Source organism: Strongylocentrotus purpuratus, unplaced genomic scaffold (assembly GCF_000002235.5).
Source record: "Strongylocentrotus purpuratus isolate Spur 01 unplaced genomic scaffold, Spur_5.0 spur5_scaffold_16, whole genome shotgun sequence".
NCBI lineage: Eukaryota > Metazoa > Echinodermata > Echinoidea > Camarodonta > Strongylocentrotidae > Strongylocentrotus > Strongylocentrotus purpuratus.
In genome coordinates this window covers 5901673-5926344 of record NW_022145601.1, presented here as the reverse complement: position 1 = coordinate 5926344, position 24672 = coordinate 5901673, and the positions used below count along the sequence as shown (strand labels likewise).

Below are 24672 nucleotides of genomic sequence, written 5' to 3'. Positions count from 1 at the left end.
CCGAGGAAAACTCAGAAATGGTTCATCAAGTTATCTTTTATGTCACTGCTTTAGTATTGGAAACCCATAAGATGATCTGGTAAGATAATCGAATGATTTATTGTTCTAGCATTGATTTAGCTTTGAAACCGATTCTATACAGCAAAAAAGAAATGTAACTCTTTGTCTCTCATTATGGTTTCAAGAGCACGAATGGTTGTGATGTGTGGGCGATTCTCTCACGTTTATTGTGACATGAATAGATAACAGGCCTGCCTTAATATATATATCTTATATGGATTTTAAGAGACGTTTCACCGTCTAGACTGATTTGAACATGAGCGCAAAAATCGACATAATTTTCAATAGCCTTGTGCGTCGCCTTTTGATATGTGTGAACATGCCAATGTCTTGGCCTAAATGTGAACATGATTAATTTATTTCTTGTTTTTAAAAAATGTATTAATCAATTTTAAAATACTAAAAGACAAATAGGAAACATATGCTAGACTCGTTTCGTACGTTAAGGAATAAATAATGATAATAATATTACTAATAATACGAAAAATGTATATAGCGCTTGTGACATAAAAGTTTCAAAGCGCTGTACACAAATCAAGATTACTTCAAGAAAAAACAATATATGGAATTAACATTACTTAAATTACAAATAAAATGAAATCATGGAAAGTACATTCAAAGATGGGTTTGTAGCTCGTAATAAAAAATAAGCAAAGCCTTCTCCGAAGACAAAAAACAATGTGCAAGTGTTAATGAGTTAATCTAATTATCTGGCATCATGCAGCAGATAATTATTCGTATTACCCGAATTCCCATTTAAAGGTCAAGTACGATCCAAGACGATGTTACGGGAATGGAACCCAGAGGGGATAGATTTCGAGGACTTTGGGTTATTAATTTATGATAATGGATCTAGCATCCTATGTCGACATATACTTTACATGGAAGTTATCATTGTCTTGTATTCTATATGTCGCTTACCATCCCTTCAATACGAAAAACAAGTTATGCTCTGATCGTGTGATACTTGAACAAAGATGATAATTACGTTTTGAAAAAATGTTGGAAAAATGTGGTTTGAATCAAATCAAATTTTATGAACTGAAAACGAGATGATGCTAATGATCTGAAAATGGTGAATGAATTGTTCATATGTGCATGCGAGGACAGTATGCAATCACACAATATGTTTCTTGAAAAGAACAAACAAGTTATAATGTACGTGGTGTATACAAAATATCTTATAATTTTAAAAATCGTTGTAAATCAAGGTAACACGTATAAACACTATAAAGAATTTACCAGATTTAAGGATTTTCATTTGTGGACAGCAAATAATATCATCAAATGGTCCAGTTCCACACTACTTTCAGCTATCTACTGTACATCCAAGGAACGTCAACATGTTTTCCTTGTAGCTATACCAAATTATATTTTCCTTCGTCCTCCCAAATAATTCACTGAAAGTACACGCCTTCACCTTGCCTGTTACATTCACCTACTTTTCAGTGCCACTCTTTCTAGACAGAAATCACGTACAACCACTTCAGGAAATCAATTTTGGAAAAGACGAGGGAGCCAAATGCATTACAAAGAACTGGAGCACTAAATAGTATCTTATTGGCCACTTTTTAGAGCAATTTCAGGGTTTTCCCTTTCTTCAATTGGTGTGTAAACGTGTGCAGCGTTTGCAGAAATGATAGGTTCGTTGGGTTCTTTAGGATATTTGAGCGAATACATTAACTTACAGGTGTTCATCATTGAACGTTACTTTGTCTCTAATTTCGAAATGTGGCCAAAATAGCAGGAAAGACTAAATTTCCATGCCACATATGTGTGTAGTCCCATATGTTTATTTTTTGTTCGCAGTGCATCCGAAACTCATAGCAAGATTGGGTCGATTTTTTTCAATGCTGATCATTCCAAAACCTCATAAGTGTACATTGTATTCCTACATATCCACACATTTGTTGATGTCCACAAAAATCTGCACCAATTGCTTCTAGACAATTTCCTTTACAATGTAATCGTATGATCGATAATCAACTCGATTTTTAAAAGCCATGTCCCCCCCCCCCCCCCAACTATTCTTGAAATGAAAACCATCAAGAACTTACTTGAATGCCACTGTACGAAGAGGATTGAAACCATTGTGACCGAACATGCCGCCAAGATAACCGCTAAGATGATCAGTCTCTTCTCCAGCCGTGTTCTCTGAAATAATGGGCTCGTCGTCACTTCTGGAACTCCCCGTTGGTCCCCCTGTGCAGGAAAAGTGAACGTGGTCGCTTCTCTGGTGCAGTGGCCGTTGCTGAGACTAGGCCGCAGACAGGGCGAGTCCGCCACGGAATCGGGACTGGGTATCCCGGTTAGGTTTTCTCTGTAGGGAATAGGGAGAAAGTAGAGCGAGTAATTGGTGATATTTTTCTTAATCCAAGCATGTTTTGATGATTGCAAGCCGAAACCTCTAGCTCGTTTGATGTCAGTAATAATTGATTGAGACGATTAATACGTGTCGAATGAATACATCAAAACTGCTGCAGCTAGCCAGAATGTGCCAGAAGGGTAATATATATATATTAACTGGTGCCGCCCTTCTACATAGATTCATGCCCTCTGGCCCCCATCAGACGGATATTTCAAGCCTTTCCATAAAGTACCAGATAGGTGGTGGAAACACTTGGAGAGTCATTCATATAATATCATTTTTAATGAGAGATGTCGGATTAAATCGCCAATCAAGTTTGCTGACAGCATTATGTTTGCCAAAAGAAAGGACATTTCTTTCTTAAGATTTGGTCTCATACCCTCTTTCCCGGGCTACGCCCGCACATGCGATTCAAATGAAATTGGTATTGATAAGACTGTACTGGGGAGAATACTCTTACCTTTTCTAATTCAAAGTAATATCCTCTTAAGAATGGGAATATTAAAAAAGAGTCTCAGATACCATGATTATAGCTATAATGAGCAGCATTCTCACATTCCACGTAGTATTGGTAATCAATAATCGTTTTGATAGCGCTCGGATCAAATAACATCTTAGTCCATGCCCTTTCATTTTCATTTAACTCACATAGCTAATATTACGATTCTATCTTCATCGGAAGAATCCACGAATACCAGAGTCATGGAAAAGGGTTTTATGCAGCAAATAGGTCAGTATCTTCATAAGATATGAATCAATTATTCTCCTTTTTTCTTTTCTTTTTTTCTCGTATCTATCTTAATCTGACTTTATTCTCACTGAATACATCATTTATATTGCACTCCCTCAGTGTTTTATCAATAGATAAAGTCATCTTCATTTTTCTCCATGTAATATTCTGGTTATGACGGGGATCCATTTTTATTATTAATACGATCACCTTAAAGTTTGTTCTTTTTTAATTACGTAAAGTTGCTCATTTTTCGCTTTGCAATCACTTACTTTGTTGAAAACTGTGGTGTGTGTGCGTGTGCGTGTGCGTGTGCGTATACGTAACCTACAAAAAATGCCTGCCCACTTATTTGGTACATTAATCTCGTGGGATCAAGCATTTTCAGTATTTCACCAACTTAGGCGGATACGACACCTTGGGGTGACAATGCCCCGGATTCTATTTTTCACCCGAATCACTTCCACCCTCCGTAATTCATTCAATGTAGTCTTTTGGGGAGGTTAATAGTATAATGTGCTCCACTGGAGGGCAGAAAGGGTGTGAAACACAGACAGGTGTTCCCTTCGAAATAGAGAAAGAGCGCCGTCATAGACATAAAACAGATGAGTTGAAGGTGAATGAGGGCATCTTAAAGTAGGCCGTTGTAAGGATTTTACCATATTTCAAATTAATCCATGCGATGATTACAAGTAATCTTTTTGTAAAATATCTCAGTCAAGTTTTCAAAGTTTACTTCCTATTGGAAAATTGTTGAATACCTTGTAATCTTTCATTTAAAGTCAAATCGGAACGGTTTAATTGGAATCTAGATGTCAACTTGATTGATAGGTTTATAACAACTCTTAAACTTTTGATTAATGAAATCCTGTTTAGTGATTGGTCAACATAGCATCATGTGACCAAACATAACATTGCGATGATGTTACCGTTAAGAAAAATGTGCTATACCCTCCGAAAATAGTGCCATTCCTGCCACCTCGATCCATAATTTCAACTAGAGCTTCTCAGTGCATGGTATATTTGTTAACTATCCTTCCATCATATTTTTTCTTCGACATCGGTGAACAAAATAAATATACCTATGTAGTAGGAACTATTAGATAGCAAATCATAGCACTCCTGGAAAAGATCTTGTCGCTTGAAATACATGAAACCTTCACGAGTGCGACGAGAGTGTCGTTCTCTTCAAATTAATTAAGGATGTGACGAGTTTAACCTAAATCCAAGGATTTCATTCCCAATCTTGACTATTTCTTGACTTTTTTTCATTCAATTATCATGATGAATAAAGCAATTACCGACTATCAAAGGATATGCTTATCCAGCAGTTAAATTGTGAAATATAAAAATTATGTTTCATGAATGATTCATTTGTAGGAAGCCTAATGCTATCTGTAGCTATAAATTATAATCCTATAAAGCTTTAATCTTTTTTCTTTAACAATGGACTGTAAGAGAAAATTACCAAATTAGAAGTATAACAAAATAGGTAGAATTCCACACGCTCCCACACAAACACATACACACATACGCATACTCATAAAAATGTTCAATACTAGATGGAGTGATGTATTTCCCTGACAATTAATATGATTACTTTCTACATATCTCGAGTTTGCTACAGAAATTCAACAATTCCGTTAGACGAAGACTTGGACTACACATTAGCGTACAGAAGGAAAACTATACAAATGGAAATGGTAATAGAGGAACTAATTAAACTGTACTCGCGCTAGGTGAACAGAAGGCAAAATCAAACTAAAGCATGAAAATCAAGCGCATACAAGGCTTGAAAGTCCCTTGACAGTCCCAGTTTAGTCTCTCTAGTTTTGCCCAAGTATTAACACCTCCCAGAATTCATCTTCATCTGTGGAAGGGCACGAGGTGTCACCTGAACACTAGACTCCATTTCAATTGGTCGGCATCTTCTTACATCCTCCCCGCGTACCGGTTAAGTCTAGAACCCTCGTGCAGAGGCATGCGACCTCATGTTTGCCCGCGGCGAGACAAGTATCCCGATACACTTCATCGTTTCCGCTCCCGATCACACAGATCGGTGCAGGGAGTGATCATCGTCTGTCTCACCAGATTGTCATCCGTAGTCTGAACTACAGGTAATATGTGTATGCAGTGACAACCGTGACAACTGCAACATGGCATGTATTTTTATTGTAATATTATTGAAGATCACTAAACTACATACCTAGACGTTGTGTGTCTGGACTGGTTATCTGCTAATTGGGGACCTGCTAATTGATGACTGTATCCTGTGACTGCCATTCATTAGTGTATATGTTGGAATGGGTATATCTTCACTTCGTAGATGTATTGCATGGCTTATATATTATCTCGTGAAATTCAATTTCAAATGAAGGTTGCCACAAGGCTGCATACTAGGTTCTAGTTTATTCATCCAGTCGATAATGAACCATATGTTTTCAATGGCATTCATCAACATTTGCAGATTACCCCACTAGGTCAATCTACAAATTTATTTTTAAAAAACACATAATCACCGGATGACAAAAAAAATTGTAAGTTCGTGCACAGTAAACAAAAGAGAAAATGAATATTTCGAACCGAGTGGTGAGCACCCAGGGAGGGGGGAGGGTCACTCCAAAAATGACTGGCTACGCACCCTCGTCCAGAAAAGGCGTCAAAATTGTGTCTTTTTCTTAATTATAAGGCGTCGTCGACAATTTCTTTTTTGTGACGCCAAAAAAAATACCTTTTCAGGTCTACAAGTTTCGACATTTTTCGGAAAATGTGCGATACATACGCCATGAGGGTCCATTTCAAAGGTTGGGGGACGCGAAGGGCGGGGGGGGGGCAGTGAGCCCCGGAAATTTGAATATCACGCAGACCGTTATTTTCCCTCAGTGTGGGGTGGAGGGGTAGTGTTAGCACTAAATCCAACAAAAAAAAAAGCTTAACACATTCCTCTTGAGCAAAAGAAAAAGGTAAATTTGTGGTAACCATCTTTTTTTGGCCCAGGGGTGGGAGTCTGTCTTTTTTTAAATCTTTTATGGGGGTCAGCCCCCCCCCCACCCCTCCGTGGATCCGCGCCTGGTCCCATCGTTGGAGAGACAAAAAGCTCAGAGAAAGGGTGTCAGGCTGAGAAACACAAATTACACAGAGACACGAAATGCGCATTTGAAGGAAAAAAAGAAAAGAGTTAAACTAAGGTGAAGAAAAAGGACAGCCCCTTGTAATGTCGGGGGATCAGAAAGAACCAATTAACGTGTACCAGACGTTTGCCTGGCACAGTAATCTCCTAATCTAATTATTCTATTAATTGAAATCAGCATTCGAGCAAAGATGAATAAAGTAAGGGGTAATGAGGATGGACATTCAACGGGGGAATATTAAGTGGTTGTCGTGCACTACAAGGACGAACGCGCTCACTTAAGGGTTAGGGGCCGGTGATTTAAAGCAACGTTTTGCAAGAGATATGTAATGATAATGCCAGTTAAGCGATCAGAGAGGGTACTTTAAATTAAGCTCTACATAAAGCTAGATTGTGTATTATTATCAATATTACCATTATAAATCATCATCGAACCAATTGAAGTTCAATTCAGAGTAATATATATTTTCTTTCAGTTCACAAATTGTCTGCTAATCCTTCTGATTGAAATAAAGTTCCTTCATATACATTATAAAAATGATTCTCGATTATATATAATAACGTTTAATACGGAATACCGTCTCTAAGCGCGAGGGAAGAATAAAAGCGAAATTAAATTTCATAGAAATATACTACTTGAAGAAGGACAAGGAGATATTTAGAGAGAGAGAGAGGAGGAGGAAGAGAGAGGTGGAGAGATAGAGAGAGAGAGAAAGAGAAATCATAGAGGGTGAGATAAAAGGATGAGAGGAAGAGACACTGCTAACACCAGCATCCTGGCCTTAACATCCTCGATCACAATATCAATTTGTAGCTATAACTGAAGTTTTCCCCCAAGAGACAGTCATTTCGTGGTAATGTCACATCAGGGGGAAAACAGATCGATATACTATTACCAGATAATTCTACTAGCGTGGATACCACTTGGGAAGAGATGCCACTTCACTCAGACATGCACCTGGTAGAGATCACGACTCTCGGGTGAGAGGACGTACAAGGTGTCAACGTGGAGCAGAGAGATAGAGAAGCCCCAACCTATCCCTCCGTCTCTTCTACTATGCAATCCACTTTACACACACTCAGACAGGATAGTTCAATATTACAAATTCCCATTGGAAGAAATGGGTTCAACATTAACACATACCGTACTGTGTGGCTCCCCTTCAGAGCACCGGTGCTTAGACTTCTTCCTCGCCCTACATAATATCCACAGCCTCCAACCCCCACCCCCACCCCCACCATATAAGAAAATATTCTCACATGGCTACGTCTAGATTTATTGGAATTGTAAACACATCAGAATACAGGTGGAAATATTTTAATGAGCCTTGCTACTATTATTACCGTCATCATTGTATCTGCAATAGTGTTAATTTGGTTTTACTACGAGTGCAAAATGCAAGAATGAGCGCAATTGGTGTTAGATGGTTGGTCTAGAACGGGAATCACATGACCGTAATACGAAGCTGATGATTCCGCCAAAAACCAGAAACCAAAACCAGAAGCCAGATACAAAAGTGCATGTAGGTGTGTATATAATGATTTTTTTTTTTGAAAGGTAAAATAATAAAATATGTTCAGGGTTTTTGTTTCCCTTTATTTCCCCGAATAAATGAACAAGTACTGACAGAAGGTGAAAGTAAATCAAATTGACATTCGCATTTAGCAGTAGGATCATACTACAAGTCACAACGGGATCACGTACATTAGACGAAAAGCCATAACGTAAAGACAAAATAATTGCCCTTCACCTTTAAAAATATGGGAGGAGGATGGAAATACACGACTTAACGACAGTCAATGGCATAGACGTCACAAAGGGAGAGAGAAGAAACAAAGAAATAGAATGACATAATATGATCGTCATCTTCATATGGAAGAGGCGTATAGCCGTCCTAAAGTGATATCGATCCACCGTGATCCCCATGGCGTATATCAGTTGCATCTACACGATCCTCTGTAGTATTTATAGACAGCTGCTCGGTCCCAGGGACGAGAATTCGTGAAATGCTCGCGTCTGCTCTCGACGAAAAGATATTTCATAGTCCATTCACGGTTATTACTACTATCATTGCGGGTTCCCTTAACAAAGGAAAAAATCAACAGAGAAAAGACAACGGAATGATAGATATCAACGCATTACATCAGTAGGATCAACTTATGAATCCGACAGCCTTGTACAGAATATCATTTTAATTTATTTCATTAACACTACTTTTATCCACGTCATTGTTTCAAGTAAATTATTTGGATTTAATTCGATTTGTGATTATGACTAGAATAAATGGAACTGATTATAAAGTCTAGGAAAGGTGTTCTCTGGGCGCTCCTATAATGGCATTATCATTATGTAGTTAAGGATATAATATCTCTTATATTTCCTCCTGAACATCACAATGTCTATGATGTAGACTTTGACTTAACCGTGATCTGAATTGCGGGTTTTCTTTATATACATGTATATATACAAGCAGTCTTGTCACACAAGAAATAATGATATGACATTGCATATTCTTCTTTTTTTATTGCATTAAGACTGGATAGCATCTCAGAAGCTATCATTATAACAGGTGTTGCATTTTAAGGTTCTCCCAAAATAAATCGGTTACTTCAATTTGGTCGTTGTGTTGACTCTACACGCCAAAGTGAGTCTGAAGTTTTCGACAAACACTCGATGCTTAGCGGTCCAGTGAACGTGAAGAGAGTGGATATCTGTTGAAATGAGCCAAATTCCCTCTTGGATGTGTCACAACCTCGGTCACCGGCGAAAAGAACTGGCGATGTTCGGCAAGGGGATCGATGGCGGGGAAACATTGACGATGACGAGTGTTTAGAGGGAGGGTCTGGGATTCAATGCTGAAACACGTTCCTATAGTACATGAAGGTGGAAAACTGATGAGGGCAAACAAATTAATGATACCCGTCTGTAGATCCGCATGTTAGAATAAAGTGTTTTAATTATGCCTTTACTCATTAAATGCGTTGTTCTGTATAATTCGTTAATTGTTGGTGAATTAGAACAACGTACACAACGAAAACCATGTTAAAACCTATCGGAAGCATATGCAATTTATCATCCTCTTTGTGTTATTAGGGACTTTTAGATTTGCAAGTCGACATAGTGGACTGCTACGTGTGACGTCCTTTGAAGGGAAAGGACGTCACATGTAGCAGTCCACGCAAATCTAAAAGTCCATATCCTGTATGTGTCCCACTGTCTCTAGTCTAACTGTACTGTTCAAGTGTGTTCGATTGTAGCTAATATACATACATCTAAAAACACCCTTCTGCTAAAAATTTATGAAAAATGCCACTATAAAAGTCCCACTTGAACGGTGAAGGAAAGTGAAACCTAACCATCTTTAACTGATAACTTTTTTTAAAAAGTGTCTGGTAATTACTCTTATTTGATTACTGAGCAAGGAAACCGATCTCTTCAAAGCTGGCAGTTTCCTTGCTAGCCACGATAGGGAGACGCCACTCTGATGAAAATTGTGATGTCAATCCTTTGACCAGTGTGACCTTCATATTAAAAGGAATAGTTAGTTGCATAATGACTGGGTATACAGGTATACACCTAGAGGCATCGATGCAGACAACCGTCATCTTTTTACTGCGGCATCTCAAACAGGTGATTTCCTTGAGAAATTCTATGTACGTCTTTGTCACTCTTTTGAATCATGGGCTGAGCTTTGTCTGATCAAGCAACAACTTAAATGCATGTTCAATAAAAGAAACTGCTCAACTGTGTGAAACAGCTGAACCAATTAGGTTGTCACCATAAGTTAATATGAGAGAACATCCGTTCATTTGAAAGCATTACCAAAAGGTGTTTAATTAAGAAACAGTTAAAATGCATTTCAAGTGTGAGTGCCCTACATTGTAACTAAAATACAGGTCAGTGGGTATCTCACAAGCTGTATTCTTCCGACATCACTATTTTCATCAAATGGCGATTCCAATGGAAAATGTTGATCATGAATTCCACACCTTGTTGCCAATACGAAGGTTACATTTTCATTTTCATTTTATCACAATTATTTATTAATTGATGACAAAGTGCCACAGAAATATAGGCCTACTGGTTTTGACACTTTCTAATCATGAATAAATGTATACTTCATCGCAATCTAGATCAAAAGATTTTCACTTATTTAAAAGAAAAAGACCAAGAAAGGAGACACTCCAGCAAAATGGCCTTGATGATGATTAGCCTAACCGCCACCCCCTCGAATATACAAATGGGGGCTGGCAATTGGCAACGCCTGAGTCCGAGGCACGGAAGACAATCGATTTTGCTGAATCACTCTGGCAGGTATACTGTTCATAAATCTTTACTGAGGGGCTGGATACAGTTGATCCAGCTGCCTCTTAGACCTTTCTAAGAGAAAAGCAAACACATTAACGCCTCCAGTATACACATCGAGCAAGAATTTGGTAATATATCCGCTTTAATGAAATGAAGCACGTCCACACACGTGTACAGGTATCTAATCCTATAAGGGTCGCCGTGTTTTGAGTATTATATGACCATAGATTAAAAGTTTTGACATTGGATAGGCCTATAACATATGCATAAATGTATTGTATAATACTTTGGAACGGATTATCGGAGCTCTGTAGTATACATGTAATTCCCGTAGTAACTATACTGATTTGTGGTTATTCCACTAGAATGTGTGCGTGTGTGTGTAAGCGCGTGGGTGAGAGTGTGGGTGTCGTGGTGTGGTGTCCTATGTAACTCTTCAGAAATGTTTCGTTTCAAAGGATGGTACATACGAGCTATTATTTAAGTCTTGAGTTTTAATATGATGTTTGCTTCAACAGGAAAACCGGACAAACAAACAATCAGGAAGACAGACGACTTTTGAGGACTACAGATGTCCTCCTTTAACTGCACAAATTCCGTATTCAACGACATCTGTTATTATCTTAGACGAACGATATTATTGAATATAAGTTAGATCAGACAAGCTACTAATAAACAGCAGTAAGGGTCGAAGGTCACGCGTTTTCATTGATTACGAATTTTTCTCGTTAACAGGGGACATCGATTGTCCTCTAATATCGGCCGTCCCATGATGCAAACAACCGTCGGACCATTTCTACCTCGATAAAATAACCGTTCCTTTAAATTACTAAGTTTTTTGGTAGAACCACGTGCTCCTTAAGGTATCATGCTACTGCTTCAATTCGTCTCTCCTTTGTTGTTACAAGGAAATTAATATTCAACATTCCAAAGTACTTCAACTTATTTGTGGATGATGCGTTATTGTTAAATTGTAAACTTTTTTTAATGTAAATATCAAATGTAATCTTAATGAAAGACTGATATGTTGAGTACTCAGTCTCATGCTTCGTAAAATATTTTACAATAACTGTCATAAAAAAAGTTTCAAGGAATGCCAATACATATATCTTCAGAATATTAATATCTTTTCATCGAGGAAAAAAAAATCGGTATGTGTATCAAAACAACGTTTTGATTGAAAGAAAAGATGAGTTTGTTTTCTATGTCGTGGCTCGAATCATGTTTGAGCAGCTCACTCTTGAGATCAACTTCTATCCATCATTCTTAACAGCGAAGGGTTACTGTAACTTCCATCGTGAATAGTATGAAAGGATCACCCCGTTTTCGGCGCAGGTCAAGTGTTGGGTGTAAATCAGTCATTCTAAATTTCTGATTTACAACTTTGTCAAGAGGAAGAGCGTGATATCTTAATATTTGCATTCTTCTCGTCCTTTTGTGATTTCGTATCTACAGTTTTGGTTGAACTCGATCTTGTTTAGTTTTCACTTCTCCTGTCTACTTTCTTATTCTCGTTTTTTATTTCTTTCTCATTAGTTTTGTCATTTTCGCTTCTCTTTTTTTTTAATCTCATTGTACTAATATGTCAATGTCCCCGCCCCCTTTCACCCCCCCCTCTCTCTCTCTCTCTCTCTCTCTCTCTCTATTTCTCTCTCTCTCTCTCTCTCTCTCTCTCTATTTCTCTCTCTCTCTCTCTTTCTTTCTCGTTTTTTTTCTCTCTCTCTCTCTCTCTCTCCTCCTCCCACCTCCGGTCTATATAGGCCTCATTGTAAGTCGTTATATCCTCTTTCTTTTATATGGGGTAGAGGCCTTCATTTCTCTCCTTCACTCTTAGTCTTACTGATTTTTCTCTCTTTTACTGATTTATAATATTTTCATATCTTCTGTTGCGAGCAATGAAACTCTTCCACAAGTCCAGCTGACAATCTAAAAAAGCCGCTATCTATTACGGAAATCCTTCTTTATAAACATGCCCTTAAAACTCGTCAACGTTTATTAATTCAAAATATTATTACGAGATACTGAGATTCATTTTACGGATTATAAAAGTGCTTCTCTGTGTTTATTTTGCCAGACAAAAATCATTCCGAAATAAAATCAATTATTTCAAACCGTATACGTGTTCACGTTGTGTAGAGGGTTGTGTTGAGGATAAATCTCTGTAGGCCGTAGATTGCAGAGTTGCGGCGGGGAAAGAAATTATCGCAATCAAAATAATGGCCTCGTGTGATATCTTTTCATTAAGTTTCCATTAGTAGCAATTTGATATGATTTCGAATAGTGGAAGTATGTCGCAAATGGAATTTCGCTGCAGGCATGAACGATGCACTTCGTAATTATAACACCCCTACGAAAGATCCATTTATCTTAGCCACTATTTCCTGTAGTTGTCTAGGCCAACTGATACATGTATAGTATATTTTATATTGCCGTTTTATCAAGGGCGTGTAGAAAAGAGATGAGATTTTATCATCAAGGACATAGCTTTAAACGTCGAACCTTCAATTCGATATCATACAAAAATTCAACTGATTCTTCCAACAGGCTTCAAGGCTCTTAATAACACTTTGTTAAACTTAATGCAATTTGACAAGGAATTTTCAAATATTGAAAATGCATTTTATGTACAGACTTCAGAATTGTTATCATGTACAAAATAGCGCATGCAGACGCAAATACAACCACATCTACATGTAATCTGCACTCATTGTTGCCTTGAATATAAAACTTCAGTTTAGATTTATCTTTATTAGACTGTAGGATACAAAACAGGGTATGTATTACAAACATGGCGAAATCTGGAGGCTAGCGAAATCAATGTTAAAGTTAGAAATACATGACATGCTGGAGAGGGGGATGGGAGGGACAGGCGAGACTATTGTAAATTTGAAAAAGAAGCATTTAACAAATACCTCAAATAATTTCTGATTGATATATACCTTATGCATTTTCCTTGCTATCGCTATGTATATTTTATTAGGAATTAATTTTAGAATCTGTAGAATTTAAACAGCGACAGTAATGTGACTGCGACCTCAACACATTCACAAACCTAATGTTACATTGTATTTGTTACAATGTCCATTTAATTCGAACGTAATTACCGATAAAGAAAAGCGATTGACAATCATTGTCAAGACTTTAGTTTCCTTTAAAGTGCACATTTGTCTGGCTGTCTTTAAATTCTATCCCTGTTTTGATGGTTTGTTTTATTTATTTTAAAAAAATGTTTATTTATATTTCAGTTGTTCATATCATCTTCGGTAGTCATTGTATAGATAAGTACGTCCGCATCGTTGAACAGACTCCCTTCAATGGTTTAAGGCATGAGATATAAATCAATTAGTTTTCTTCCGGAAATTTGTATCACGTTGACCGTGGAATTGAGTTCAAGGGAGGTTACATAAAATCCAATTAATGTGATCACGTGACCAATGCCGGGTGCGTGATCATAATAATGAGTGTGAAAAGCATGCTTCCCCATTTTTTTCTCATGAAAAATCAAATCTAGACGCGATCGAATTTTAATTCGCGAGTTTTGTATGATTTTCTACCTCGGAAGCAAACGGGGACAATGACAATTTCTGTAGTTCGTGCGTGACTGTGCAATAAACTGTCAAATTAAATAGTAACTATGGAAACGTTTGTTGGTTACAAGCAAGTTGCTATACATTCTGCACGTATGAATTTATATAGGCAGTCTGGACCTGAAAATCCCATAAGACAAGGCCCGCATATTATTACAAAAGCAGGACAGGAAAATATGTAGAATGAAAAACACGTCCTATTTCTGAAAATGCAATAAACAACAAAAACAAGAGAACAAAGAGTAGAATCCGTGAGTTTTCAATAGTACAAAAACAAACGAAATTATGTTGAGGTCCCAGAGAGCAATACATTCTTTAAGCATGTCGAGAGGGGGAAAGGACGAATACAAAATAAAATGATATAGATCTACGTATCTAGACAGGCAGATAAAGCTCTCAGCACGCTAAGACATTTCGAAGGAAAAAAAACTCTTTCTCATATCATCTTATTTGGCAATGTTTGTCGAACCCACAAAACACATTCGTCACGTTTTGCCTCCTGGCGGTTTTTTATATTCACCACAGTTTTTCAGCGTAGGAGGTTTCGTGCCCATAATTATGAGAGTTGTGTATACAATATGAAAGCATGCAGGTAAAGTACGGGGGAACCGAAATGTAATGTCTCGATCTATTTGCTGTATAGGTTGAACTTGACCCTTCCGTGTCAGTTTGTGGCTGAGAGATGCGACAGGAAATTACTACAGATTGCATCCGACCGAGTTGTTATACGTCTACACTATCAGAAATCCAAGCCAAAATCAAAAGATAACACATCAGACACTGACATTTCAAAGAGCTCAAACGGCCCCTCCCCCTACTTACAAAACCAATCTGACATGCATTAAGTATACAAACCAATTTGTTGTTATTTTTCATATTTTTGGAAATTGGATCAGCCGCTGAATTAAGGGGGCAGACCCACGACTGTACCCGCATGTGAAAATATTGCGTAGATAACATTTCATTCCAAAAGAGTGCACGCCAGAAATAATTTCCCCCATTTATTTGGATACGCCTATAGTATGAACGTCATGATGTCCGAGAAGCCAAACCAGCATGGGTGTCATTGGAAATTCTTAATGAGTGGGGCTAGTCAGAACTTAATTGCTAACGGAAACTAAACAATTGTGTTAAGAAATCCTAAGAGGTGAGAAGGGAGTCTTATGATTGCAACATATGCTTCCCCTCCCCCTTTGTAACCCCTGATTCCGCCGCTGCACTTTGTTGTTATTTCAGAATGATAAAAACGAGAACTAACATATAAACATATAACTTGAAGTATTCGAAATTCCTTTGACAGTTATTGGATCAAGAGAATTTGGAAGGGCGTTAACAAGTGTCCATCACAATCATATCTTTACGTCCATTTTGAACGAGTGAATGAGAAGTACTTGGAAATATAAATCCGTGGGATTTCACAGGTATGGTTTCATTTTTTTGGGAAACGCCAACGTTTATTCATTTCTTAGGCTCAGGAATGTCTATATTATTCTTTCTATAACCAAAATCAACTGGGGCGTTGTACTATGTCCCATTTGTTAACCATTGTCCTGTAGAAAATCATTCGACAGGCGTCAATATTGAATATTATTATGACGAAATCGATGAAGAAAACTCTTCCACATCACAAAGCATCTATTAACTTATTTTTATATCCCTGAAAGACAGGTAAATAAAATACAACAGTCCTCAAAAAAAATATTTTCCTCATTATTCATCAAAACATTGCTTCAGTTGCCTACCAAATAAATATGTCGGTATTATTTCACTAAATACCAATGCAGCATCAAAAACAAAAGCAGCCGATTAAATACTGGTTGATTAATTTTGATTGACTTTTTGTTTTCCCTCACGCCATCCTCCTGCCGTTTACCCGCGTTCGCCCAAACCTCGTACTGGACATGTGCATGTGTGTGTGTGCGTATACGTGTGTGTGTGCGTGTGTGTGTTAGTGTACGTGTGTGTGTGTGTGTGTGTGTGTGTGTGTGTGTGTCTCTCTCTATCTTTAGTTGTCTTACATAAAAATATCATAATGTTACTTACACGGTAAATACATATTTGAGGTTTATGTATCTATCTATCCTGATACAAATTAGTTCTTCGGTATTTTTCCCCCTAAGCTTTAATTCTCACTCTCAATTCCCTTTCATTAATTAACTCAATGAAGACAATCAACAACATATCCAAACCGGTTGTGATGCTTGATGCAATTTCCGAGATCATGACTACAATGGCATTGAAGTGCTATAATGCCCGTAAAGATTATTGGTGAGAATATTCAGTTCTCTGAAACATTAATTATCTCCAATTTCCGAGATAGTGATTACAAAAATATTGAAATGTCTTTGGAATCTTGCATTGACTGTGACAATTGTTGATTAAAAAATTAATTCTCTATATTTCCGGTTAAATTGATGATTTTTCCCCCGGTATTTCTAGAGGCAATTACAGCTTAGAATATATTAATCTTCTTTCATATATTTTTTCTGTGCGTGAAATGTGAATCCAGACTAAAAGAAAAGTGGAATCCCTCTCAATGACGATTCAAACGCTACTTTAGAGTGTATTTCACTATAATATCGAGTATATTTAACTCCAAAGGAATAGATCGCTCATTATTTTCCTTTAAGAAGCAGATTGCAATTCCTTTGATTTATAAAAGTGGCATTTAAGCCACACGTGTATAATGGCGCCGCATTAAAGACGCCATTTCGGCATGCATACCAATGGTTAATTTCGTCTACCTTCAGATCGATAGGGTGTCTCATTTTACCCCCACTCTCATGCCCTTTAGACCCGTATCAAGATACCACCTGTAGTGGCAGAGGAACCATTACATGGTTCTCACCTTTCGTATCTCTTTCCAAGAAAGTGTGAAGTGTAGTCTGCCTTTAAGGCTACAGGGGTTACTTTTCCTCCATAACTGTAATCTGGGTCTACTGGTAAATGCACTCGTTCTACTTCGAAAGCAAGCCGAATTTTTAGAAGTCTGTTTAGAGGGAAGACTGGGGGAAAACTAGAAGGAGAAAGACGGAGATGGGATTGTAGATTATAGAAAAAAGGTTGCATGTCTATTAAAGTTCAAGGTAAATTGCCCATATTAAAGGATTTTATAGAGCACTAAGAGATAACGGCTGCTGGAGCTAAACTGGAGCTTAGAGGCTGAGGGGAAGGCTAGAGTGAGACATGCTTTCGATGTCTTGATACTGTTACCCGATAGTCAAGATTTTATAGGTCAAATTCTAGATTGGGCTCAAATACCACTCCGCTACTCCTTCGCTGGAAAGGGCGAAGGGCAAGCCAGCGTTATGTAAAACGTGACGACACTTAATGGTCCGCCAGTTCGTCTTCTTGTCTCATCATCACTGGGTTACCGGTTCGAATTAAAGAGAAGGTTGTTCTATGTTGTCGTGCCATCTGATGAAAGCCAGAAAGACTCAAATACATTGTTAGCATAGTATTAACGCCCTCCTTCTTATCAGCTACTGACGTCTTTTCTTAAGTTAACTGGTATTTAACAATTGGCGAGAAGGATGATGATTGATGATGATGATGATGATCAACAGCACTTGTATTTATCTTTTTCAAACATTCAAAGGCGCCCAAATCCTGAAAATGATCTAACAAAGAATAGTAGTCTCTTAATCCAGAGGTTCTTCGTACCTAACCACGTCGATGCACTTTAAACAGGTCATTTAATCCCAAATGAGTGATCCCCTTGGATATGACTTACAGCCATAGGTCCATAATTTGCGTATGCACATAGACCAGCATTAGGCTAAAATAGACATTGAAATTAACACGAAATAAGAATCATGATCATAAGTGCATTCGCAAGTAATTAGAGCAATATTTACACGTTAAATTATACCTTCACGTGTTTGCTTGATATCATGCTTTCAATGGTTGCGCCATTCGCTGACGCAGCCTTACGCCAGTCATAAAACGCCATGTGAACAACGTGCATAAGGATTCCTGAATCGAGCTCATTAAGCCGTGGATTTAATTTTTAAACGGATATCTATGTAGTGGTGTATTGGTTTTTTAATGTAATACTGGATCCATGAATTGTCTAGCTCTTCCATCCATTGAAATCATCTTAGGGAAAGGTTTTCTTATATTTGTATCGACTGAATCCTTTTCTTTGTAACTAGTTCTTTTCAGCTTCAGGTGATTCTAGCCATGTAATTATCATATCAATAAAGATCGCAATAGTCGAAGAAAGCTCTAAGGCAGTCCTTTGTTTTCCGGTGGTAAGCCTTTGTTTTTCCCTTGATTTCATCCTTACTTGAGGCACAAGTTTTGTTCATATACTCACATTGGACATTTGAGATCAGCAAATCATTTAGAAGCGGTTCTGCTTCAGAGAACTAGACTAAAGTATCAAGAAGAACAAATATCTTAAGGGGTCAAAATATTATATACCGCGTACCTGGCAAGAAAGAGGTGAATTTCGACGAATATTTTAAATATAATATAAGCTGCATAAGAAAGAATAAATGTGAGAAGCAACCAAATCGAGGGGTTGTAGCTCGCAGCTGGCGATCGTTGCGTTTTATCATAAGAAGAGAAGTGATTTTTTACGTACACATCTGATGTTACTCTGAAATCACTTCGGTGTTAGTCTGCCGTATATCACTTGCAGGGATGCGGAGAGCTGATTAATTTTCGCAGTTTTTACCGTCTGGGATGGTTTAAAGCCATGCCACAGGATACAGTCTTCAAGCTCTGACATTTTATGACGGTGTGAAACATTGTCGACGGGCGTATGCCGTGAAGGAAAGAAATTGGACGGTGTCGAGTGCGGTTCCATTGGGGACTTTTAGATTTGCATGACGAGAAAGTGAACTGCGACGTGTGACATCCTTTTAAGGCAATGCGACGTCCTTTTTAAGGGACTGGCAGTGACGTCACATTGCCTTAAAATGATGTCACACGAGCAGTCCACGTTCTCGTCGTGCAAATCTAAAAGTCCCTATTGTGATCATAGTACGAGCAGTCTAACGAAGCAGATAGTTGTGGTTCATGGATTATCAGACAAGGGGGAGGGGGCCATAATTGTCATGAAAAAAATTATATGATACCCGGGGAAACATTTTTTTTTAGCGAGACGTAGCCGACAAGTCACACTCTCCCCTGAATCCGCCTTTGGGAATATAATTAATCGCAATAAACGCTCTTTATGATCGAGCCATGCAGATGTAGATTTAAAGACCTCGTACTCGTACAAAGGAATATTTTTGAAAACCACCCTTCCATATTCTTTAGAGATTTCTTTCATTTTGTAATGGAAAATATTAATAACCTAACAAGCCGTGTTTACTGTAAGTTTTGTGTTCAAAATGAATGTCAGACATAATTATAGAGAGGGGGGGGGGGTATCTAGCGACTAAAATGCCGTGTGCAGCCGTTCATACTGTAAGGCCCTACTTGCAAGGTCATGAGATATTCCAGTGCCGTGAGCTTCGGCGATGAGAGATATGAAAGGTAGCCTCGAATAAGTGTTGATTATCTCCACCAAAAAGCAAGTAGACCAACACGCCACTTTAGTCAACACGTTCCACTTTCCTTTTTCCTGTATCAGATTATTAATCATTACCTTTAAAAGCTGTGTCTGTATCACTCCAAAGACATTGTACAAAGAACTGCCCAAGGGTTTTAGGATCACAACCATTTTCTGAAAATCTTAGAAAGTGAACGATAATTCCTCATAAAATGAAATGATATTCTTCACGCTCGAGGCAATATTATTCCCTATCCTTTGTATAGCATATAATATTGACTGGCATACAGCAGTCGTCTTGTTTCTCATAATTTTTGTCTGGAGGTGACTAGAACGTTTCCTAATTAATTGCTCAAATTTCTCGAGAATTACCACCTGATGAAGATTATGGGAAACTGCCAGCCTGATAAATCGGCTATATGATATATAAAATGATACGTTAAAAATGAAGTGCTTCTTCGTGAAAAGTACAAAACTGATTCGCTATAATTGTTATAACAACCTTTTTTGTATTTTAGAAGGGTCCCTGGATCGTCCTGATCTATATACAAGTATATGGAATTTTAACTGGACCTGTTATTTTCTATCAATAGTTAAAGATAAAAACCAGTTCTGGTCATGCCATTGCATTGTGAAAGAGACGTTGTGGAATCGATCAGAAAAGGTTGATCATCTAGCATATAAGTATTGGGTTGTACTGCAAGGTTCCGGAATCATGAATCATAATAAATTTGGCCCAGTCCTGGTAAAGTTACAAGCACTGTACACAGAAAGATGTATATGGGACTACGCGACACGTGCGTGATATCTATCCGGTCCAGATAGATATAATAAATTCCCAAATATATCAATTAGTAGGCGGTTTCTCGGCAAAATTTGTATCATCACGTATTAGTCAAAACATATTCTTTCACATGATTGGTAATAAGAGCTCCCATTTTTTCATTTTTTGAGAGGGGTGCGTTTCCAAAACTGTTCTTTACCTTTAAAATCAATCCTAGTGTTCTTGTTTAACAGACAGACATATCTGGTACACAAAGAGATACAAAATGATAGAGGAGAGAGATGATAAAGAGAGAATTGGGAGACGGGGTGGGGAACTGAAACGGGGATGGAATAACCAAAAGGGGATGCAGGGTAATTTATGGTAGAAAGAGCAGTAGAGACTGGCAGTGGCGAAGAAAAAAACACTGAGAGCATATAATACGGAAGATAAAGAAGATTGGTGGTGCAAAGTAATAATAGCAATTTCTTGTATTGCACTCATGTCTGTCAGTCTCGACACTCCTGGCGCTCCACATGTATTACCCCAGCATTAGCATGGCTGCCATTAAAGTGCTCTACCATTTAAAGGAATTAATTCCTGCCAGGTACCTAATAAACCTCACATGTGACAAGTGCGGCAAATATGTTAGATAAATATCTTGCCAAAGGACATTAGTTCCGCGACGGGACTTGAACCACGGACCGTGTGAACAACAGTCCTTCGACCACGACACCTCGATACCTCTAATATAAAAAATTGATGCTTTACATTATCGTTCAATTAACAGAATTAATGTGGAAACGATTTTTTACAAAAAAATATATCCATCTTTCTCCCCCCCCCCCCCCCCCCCCCCCGCCTCTCTCTCTCTCTCTCTCTCTCTCTCTCTCGGTCTGTCTCTCCCGCGGGCTTTTATCTTCCTCTCCTCTCCTTTCTCTCTTCTTCACAATTCGATTTCCTAAACAAAATCTACGGGACAGAAAAATTGTGTTTTTGATGAAAGAGACAAATTGCCACACCTGCCAAGGTCCCATGTCTTAATTAAACTCCTGAATAATATAGAGCATAACATTTACTTTTACAGCGTTTCACAATGTGTATCGGCGCGTGGGCAGATCTCGAGGAGGCCGTGGGAGTTGTCCCCTCCCCCCCCCCCACCCACCCATGAATACGAGCGAGTGAAGCATTGGGAAGCAAGCGCCATTACCATGTATATCAGGTACACCGATTGGCTGTCCGAAATTTTGGAGGACAATTGCTATGTTTTTTCCGACAGTTAATTGATTTGAAAAAACAGAGCACCATTTCGTACTTGTAATAAGTGTTCCGACGTGTCTCCCCTCCCCCTCCTCTTCACATCTCAATGGGTTATCTTAGATCCGCAACTTAAAGCCTGAACAACAACTTGCTGGTTTTCTAGACCAGGCTTTTTTGCGACGTTAAACTTCTGAAAGTGTAGAATGTTGTCATCATTTTGCTTGTATATGCATTTAATATCGACTTTAAAAGGAAATAGATCATCATTGAATAGAGTTGATCGTATTCCCATATATTTCTTAACCCTCTCACCCACCCCCCCCCCCCTTCCAAATCACTCTATCTATTCGCACCGTGGTTCGAAAAAAAAGAGTATATCGTCGTTCTAAACATTGATTACTTTTCCTTGTTCTGATACCTTTCCATTCTAACACAAATCAAAACACACAAAAATCTTATCACCAAGTTTAGCGGGACCTTTAAGAAGTTTTGTACAACAACATCACAAAGAAGTAGAAGAACAAAGCCGGGGAAACGTCAAGGAAAGAGTGCTCCAGATTCTCGCACTTTATCATCAACTGCACACAAGGTCATTTTTGTTATCAATATCCAGTAATGAGACGCGTGTCTGCTCCGGTTTAATATAAGAATGTCACATAACAAACTATAATTGGCCATGCGACCAAATTAAGGACGTATATTCTTTCTTTCTTTTTTTCTCAAAAGGAAGCATAACAACCATCATTTAACACAAGTTAATGAAGAAAAATCTGGTGCGAGGGCTTGTGATGCTGATGCTGATAATGATAATAACGATGGCGGTGATGACAATGGTAAGGAGAGTTCTGATGATTATGATATTGATGATGATGGTCATGATGAAGAGGATGATATTCATGATAATGACATTGATGGTGAAGATGATGATGACGATGATAGCAAATATAAAGTATGTTTTTGGCATGGGCGTCAATCCTTACGTAATACCTAATGTTCAGGAGGATGAATGAATAGATCATCCCCCCCCCCCCCTGAACAATAAGTATCAATTACAGATCTACGCCCATGGTTTTTAGTATAAATAAAACAGTCACACCCAAGAAACCGACGCCAGATCGACAACACACCGAACCAGTTAATGCATCTCCCTCATTGGCCAAGAATCGTTCGGTTTTGGAATCGGTTCGGAGTTGGTTTGGCAGGTGTGACCGGGGCATACATGTAAGATGTCTATTGTAGCTATAATCTTGGATTCTGGTCTTGGAATTCCATTTTGAGCGAAAGTGGTCCGGATAATTTTGCCTTGTTTATTACACGGTAAATGGACTGTACAGACCGGCTTAATGTAAACAGACAGACGAGAACTGGCTGGAAATTAAATTCATTGAGATACCTATACCCACATGACACTGCGTGTTATACACGTGAGTAGAGACGATTTGGTTATCTTTTTTTAATAATGATAATGATAATAATGATAAGAAAAAAAAGTTTGTTGACCCAAGGGTACCTCATCAGCTTCAGTGCTTTTCACCCCGAGGACCCTGCCATTATTATTACCCGAGCGATTGCCAGGTACCATTTACACCTGGGTGCAGAGTGGCAAATGGAAATTCATGTCTTGCCAAAAGATTTAGTGCAGGGCTAAGACTCGAACCGTCAACCCTGGGATTGAGAGTCAATTTAATGAACCAATATGCCACAGCATTTCTGCTATACTATATTTTAGGAATCTTTGTTTTTTCTCCTCTTCTCTTTTCTTTCACAAATTCGTTTGATAAATACCAGTAACTGATAAAAAGGGTGTGATCAATTGTTCGGAGTGTACAATAACGCATACTTATGCGAAATTCTATAATAAAATATCGAATGAAGATTTTGATTTCAATATTAATGTTTATAACCAAAACAAATAACATTCGCCTTTCGTTTTAATGGAAGTGATAAGGTGGTCCTATGAAAAAATGCACATAACAAAAAAGAATGAAGAAGATATTTAAATGTTGAGTTACGTTCGAGCAGTGGATAGAATTGAAATGCTCAACTTTAAAAGATATATTTATCATCCTGTTTAAGTCTGTCCCGCCCCCTCTTTTCTCTCTCTCTCTCTCTCTCTCTCTCTCTCTCTCTCTCTTCTTCTTCTTCTTCTTCTTCTTCTTCTTCTTCTTCTTCTCCCTGCCTTACTATCCTTCTCTCTTCATGATCACAGCACGCTGACGGTTTGTAATATGATCAGAATAATCTAATTGAATGATCAAATAGCTGCAGATTTTAGCGCTCAGAATCAAATGTGGTCTCACAATTAACAAATCAAATAAAAAATAAAATCAAAAGAACTTACTCATCGCTTGGTAGTCGCTCTTTGTTTTGTACTCGAGCCATGTTGCTGTTCTTCTATTAACTTATCCGCTCCCGAGTCAGCAACCAAGCATCTGTTTCTAGTGACACAGGGAACTTTCCAGCACTCGAAGTCCTTAGAAAAGCGAAGAAAAGAGCGAACTCGAGGTAAAAACTAAACGTTGTTGTTGCCGGTATATTTTGAAGGTGTCAGTGAAATAAGTTGCAAGTGTCAAACGGAAGGACCATGAGGAAACCAGAACCAGAAGTATGTTGCGTAATTTAAACAATCATTGTTTCCTCAATGGTAGGCTGTTGTAGGTGTATTATTTGTGGGGGATACGTTAACAGCCCGCGACCACACTGAAGCGGAAACTGGTAGGCAACTGAAGGGATGGTGGGAGCAGGTATTATTAAAAGCATCGGATGCGATGCGGTGGTGAGTTACGTACGCGGCTATACGTTGAAGAGACTCCGCATTGTGCGTCGGTATGTGAAAGTGTGTGAAGGTATACGAAAGGGAAGGAAGGGAGGGGTGTGATGGGAGTTGCAAGGGACAAAATCTGCCGCAATATTAAGGTAGTTTTGAGATGGAGGACTAGAATTTGGGTTAATTGTAAGAAGG

At 38.3% G+C, this 24672-nt stretch overlaps 1 protein-coding gene across 1 annotated transcript in view; it reads right to left on the bottom strand.

Annotated features, from left to right (window-relative positions):
* The window catches only part of LOC580975 (neprilysin-4), a 55437-nt gene extending 30993 nt beyond the window's left edge, over window positions 1-24444 (bottom strand). The window contains exons 1-2 of the mRNA XM_030986613.1: window positions 24052-24444; window positions 2118-2380 (exon numbers count right to left, since the gene is read on the bottom strand). Coding sequence (XP_030842473.1) covers window positions 2118-2380; window positions 24052-24092 — 304 coding nt within the window. The 5' untranslated portion in view covers window positions 24093-24444. The remainder of the gene's footprint in view (window positions 1-2117; window positions 2381-24051) is intronic.
* Between the last annotated feature and the right edge of the window lie 228 nt (window positions 24445-24672).